Below are 5,371 nucleotides of genomic sequence, written 5' to 3' on the forward strand. Positions count from 1 at the left end.
AAGTAAAAACTGTATTTACTTTTTTGTTTACATTGCTTGCCAGCCACTCTTATGAATGCAGTGCAGATATATCTGTGCTTGTATTTGTAGAAAAATCTTGGCTTATGCAAAGTACGGGTGGAATTGACTTAAAACTTCCACTTCCTATACCTGTAGTACTAGCTGTTTTACCATTTACAAACTAGTTGCTGTTGTAAGAGGTCTGTAAAGTCTGCAGAACACAATGTATTTACTGCTGTGTATATGATGTTCATATCACTTAACATGCGGATTCTACTTAGCTGTCATTTAGGTATGCAGGCACACTTCAACAAAAGTTGTTTTTACATTATCGATCCATTTTCAGTATATTCCATCTTTCTTGAACTTCTGAAGTTAGGTCCGTAGACCTCAAATTTCTTTTTATACCTGTCAGCATGAAGAGGCCAGAACTAGTTCCTTAGCATGTCTTTCAGATATGATGCCTGTGCTGTTGGAAAGTGCTTTTGGCTGACATTTGCAAACTGGGTACCGCCTTTTAATTTTTAGTGACAAATGGAAGTGGTATTCTTTGACCAAGATACTGGCTCCTCTTTCTGCCCCTTAAGAACTTAAGTTAGAAATCAGAGTTTGTACTCAAGATTCATAGCTGTTCTAGGAAACTGTAGAAACTTGTAAGACATGAGTTTCTTGAACTGCAGGAATCGTTACATCTTTATGCAAATTATTTGCCATCTGTTCAGATATGTGTTGAAGGTGCAGCGCTTTCATTTCAGGTAGATGCTGTTCCGTTTCAAAATCCTTCCCTTCCTAGCATAGTTTAAAACTCCTCTGGAATTTCAGATGGCTGGACATTGCAGTCTGTTGCTTTACTTTCAGAAGTCAGGCAATAGTGGAGCACAGAGAACCTGTGAACACCATGCATTTCCCTCTTACTGCTTCATGGACAGTGAGAATTCAGGTTCTTGTCAGCCTGTGAACACCTGTTAAAAGAATCAGTAAAGTAGGAGGAAGCATGCTCTGTGTAAGCAGGGTTCTGAATCTGGACAATTTCTCCAAGTGCATAAAAATCCTCTCTGTTTCAGCATCTATTCCAGCCTTGTCAAAAAGATTAATCAGTTTGTGTTCAGGTGGGAACTGGGAGGTGTCCTTGGTGTTTGGTGTATTTCAGGCATTGAGATTTCAGGATCTCTGGTTCGTCCTGCAAAATCAGACATAGTACGTTCAGTTTGTAACTTTTAAGTCGTTACTGAAGTGAAATACACTCTGAAAATTCCTAGCTTGGAAACACTGGGCTTAACATATCTGCTATGCTGTAGTAGATAAAGTAATTTTAAAAATCTTTTTTTTTATCTTCTTTCTTCAGCTGCCTCTACTGCACCACTACAATGTGTTGACTTGAACATTTCAAAGCTGAATTTGACATCGGGGGTAGTCTATAAAAAACTTTTGCAAAATGATGAAGTACTCTGCAATGCTGTGTCTCCCCCTCTGCTGAGAGATGTAAAAATCCCATCTGAAAGGGTGACTCTACAAGCATGGACAGATGAGAGACCCAATCAGGTTGATGGCAAAATGTTTCAGGAACACCATTCTTACGGAAAGAGCTCTCTGGAAGATAATTCCTGGGTATTCCCAAGTCCTCCAAAGCCTAATGAGAAAGTGTTCTGGGAAATGAGAAATAAAACAACTTTGTTAAACTGTCCAGCAGATTACCTGGATCAGTTTAATCAAAACTGTCTGCACAAGAGCTAAACAATTTTTAGAATGAACTGAGGCATTTTTAGAATGATTCTTGAATAGGCACCTTAACACTTGAACTTCTAAAGAGGGAAAACAAATTGCCTGAAATGTTCATTCTGTATTTTTAATTCTAGTTCTGAAACAGAAAGCCTCGTCTTCCTCTGCTGTAAGTCAGGAGCAAGTTCCCTGAAATTAAAGCTGTGCTGGTATAATGTAAATATAAAGAAATCTAGATAGTCTTGTACTGCAAATGGCATACATTTGCAAAAGATTACATTGCAAAGTGAGTTCTTGAAATAAAACAAAATAATCCAGTTCTGTATTTGTTTGCTATTTGTAAGTTATCAAGAAAGTATTTGGTATCCTGTGTTAAAACTTGTACCAGCTCTGAGCTTATTTTTTGACAATGTTTTTTTTTTTTTCAGAGTAAGATATAAAATGAAGAATTGGATTCTTTCCCCCTTCCTCCTTTCAATTAACTTTCCGATTCCTCTGGTTTAGAAATGCATTTTTATGTAACTTTTAATGAAGAAAGGTGCAAGATTTTTTTGTTGTTGTTGTTAAAATCCTGATTTATATTAGATAGCGGCAAGAAAAAATTCACTCCTGTTGAGATTGCACCATTTTGGGCCTTATTGTGACTTAGGATCAGAAGTAATGCTGCTGAACGCTGCGAATCCTGGATGTTCATGCTGTGGGAAGCCGATGTAATTCTGCGCACAGCGGTGCCTGCCACAGAATCATCCTGTTCACAGTGCAGTTATCCTTGCTGTGCCTCCTTGCACAGCGCCAGAACCTTGACTTTTTATTTGTGTGGTGGTGAAGGCTACTAACTTTTCTTTTATTAAAGAAACAAAGCCTTAATTTAACCAGACTAGGTATTGTAGCATTGTTGATATACATAAGGAGTATTTTTGTGGTATCTTTAGTATGCCACTAAGAACTAGAGTTATTTGAATTGCAACTGCCTGCTTTATAGATTATGGGTGTCTAAGTACTATTTTTTTTTTTCCTCTTAAGGCCAAGAACCGTTTTTAGACAAATACAATTTATGCCTTTTTTTTTTAAACTGTTCTGCTTCATATCTGGCTTAATACTAACAGGGTTAAGTGAAATGCCTTGACTGCTCAATAAGTTGAAGAAAAATGCTTTGTATTTTAGATCCATGATACCTAACTTGTAACGGGTGGCAAGATAATACTAAATGTGTTATTTACAGATGTGTGGGTGGGTGGGTGAAGTATTCAATTTCACAGGTCCAGCTTAAGATCAGTGTAATAAAAATTAATTTCACAGCTGTTTAGTAGCAAATGATCTTAAAATTGCTTGCAAATACACGGGGAAGCTATGACTGTAGCACAGCCGCAGTAATGATGGGCTGGAAAAGTGTTACCAAGGTGCTACATGACCTGTGTGGTTCCAGCTACTTTCTTCCCTGTGGAGGAAGTACTTCATATGTTACCTGCCTCCTTCCCCTTTCAGTTTGGCTATCAAAGTTGAAAAAATGCCTTCCAGATACCTTCTACTGTATTAGTGAACAGCATACATAAATAATGTTTCCTGTTCACCAGATATTGTTTTTACCTTTCCATTATCTTGCTCACATATACTGGCTTGTCTGTGATTAATGGAAATGGTGTCAGATGCTGGAATTTATTCTGACCAATGAACACAGCTGACTCAGGGGAGTACAATCTCTTGGAAAGTAATAGAACAAACCCCAATATGCATAAAACAAATCCAAGTCACTAGGCTTCAGCTGATAGAACCAACTACCTGTGTAATAACAAAGCAGCAGAAAACATTTCTCATGTGGCTGCATAAGCAATATGGTATCTAGTTCTAACGTAGCTTACTTTTTGGGGTTCTCCACCTCAACATCACAGAGGTTTCTTATTAAATAATGTATTATCCAGTAGACATCAACATGATTAATACTTTGATTTGTGCAATGAAGGAATTCTACTGTGTAAGATTTTAAATAAATTTATTTTTGTTTGAAATGGGTTTCACTTACAAATCTTTCAGTATTTGGCACAAAATTTTTTACCCAAGTTTTAATTTCTTGACTGTGTATAAACGTGATTCCAAATACAAACAATTAAGTTTGAGGTTCATCCTCCTCCATTCAGGGCAAAAAAACCCCAAACATCCTCTATAGACTGCTTCAGTGTATTCTGGGAAAAGTATTCTCTTGGATGTTAAAACCTGAAGGCCTTAGTAACCTTAAGCTGGGGAATGTCCCTGTTGTTTGACTACTTGTGTCAGAAGGTTCCTGGTCAGCCTGACCTGTGTGACAGGGAAACTTAAAATGAAGCTTCTCTGTGCAGTGCCCAAGAATTTCCAGGCTTGGGAGACTCTCGGTTTATCATCTGTGCTTGCAGTGCTGGAGAAGGCAGCAGGGACGTTTGCTGAGAGGGACTTCAGAGATCCTGAGAGAGGAGAGCAGGGTGAGGGAGAGCTTGCTGTAGGCAGCATTTCCAATCCAATCACTCATTGCTGTGGCCAAACCATAACGTTTTGAGAAGGAAGTCCCCAGATGTGAAGTCACTGGGGAGCTAGCTGGCTTGTGAAGCATCTGTTGGTCTGAAGTGTACAATCAAATTTTGACTCAAGATGGAAAAGCCATTTAAATCCATGCCGCTAGCGGCTTACAGTGCTTTTTCCATTTTCAGAAGTGAAAGCTTTTCATCCCACTGACAGCAAATTACATGCACAAATAGCTGTAGTAAAGGGGTTCTGGTGTTTTGTGTGCCCACATGTGTATTTTACTATAAAATCATAAAGAATGCATAAAGCAAGTCCTCAAATTTAAGTATGTTAAATGACACACACACACAAAAAAACACTTGAATGAAAACTTTGAACATTTTTAAAACTTCACCTAACCCACAGATTTGACTATTTTTAATTAAAGAAAGCACTAATCCCATTTAATAGAAATGGAAGGCAGCTTTTGGGGCAGTAGGAGGTTGTTGCTTTGCACATTTAAGTGAGCATATGGCAAGCTGATGAATTTGTATTTGGATATTTGGAGAGTTGGACTAACCTTCTAATAACTCATATATAAACAACTTCCACTGTTTGTTTGGTTAATTTTAAATATTTCTAGTCTGGTCATTTCAAGTCTCCCTGCCAGTTTTGTGAGTTTACAACTGATTCATTTTCCTCTGAGGTGAACTAGCCCTACTGAAGAAAGCAAACTCCCAACCTAGCTGTGATGCACTGTCAAATTTTTACAGCTGGGAAGAGAGGACAGCAGCACTAGACATGGTGAAGTTACAATAAGACAATACTCATTCCAAATAATTTAATACAGGCCCATGTAAGTATATATGAACTAGGCTGGTGATGCAAAGCAGATTTAATTTTATTTCATAAAACTACTTGCAGTGGACTTTGAGCCTCCTGTGTGCAGACACCTGTATTTTTAATGGTGCTGTGGTCTGGTAAAGGAAGAGTGAAAAGCTCCAGTACCCGACTGACGTGCCTGCGTTTTCTTCTGATCTTCAGACAGGCCCTATGAAGAACAGCAGTCGAAGCGCGGTAAGGTGTTTCCCCGTTGCTTTGTGTAGTTTGAATACATAAAGGCATGTGGGTTTTGAGGGGATTATTGTATTGCTTTGGTTTTTTAAGGGTCAGGCTTTTG

The 5,371-nt window shown here is 38.3% G+C and overlaps 1 protein-coding gene across 1 annotated transcript in view; it reads left to right on the plus strand.

Moving 5' to 3' along the window:
* AZI2 (5-azacytidine induced 2) overlaps positions 1 to 2,037 on the plus strand; it is a 14,558-nt gene extending 12,521 nt beyond the window's left edge. The window contains exon 7 of the mRNA XM_010290757.1: positions 1,346 to 2,037. Coding sequence (XP_010289059.1) covers positions 1,346 to 1,734 — 389 coding nt within the window. The 3' untranslated portion in view covers positions 1,735 to 2,037. The remainder of the gene's footprint in view (positions 1 to 1,345) is intronic.
* Positions 2,038 to 5,371: the final 3,334 nt, after the last annotated feature.

The sequence above is a fragment of the Phaethon lepturus genome, unplaced genomic scaffold (genome assembly GCF_000687285.1).
Source record: "Phaethon lepturus isolate BGI_N335 unplaced genomic scaffold, ASM68728v1 scaffold7967, whole genome shotgun sequence".
NCBI classification, from domain to species: domain Eukaryota; kingdom Metazoa; phylum Chordata; class Aves; order Phaethontiformes; family Phaethontidae; genus Phaethon; species Phaethon lepturus.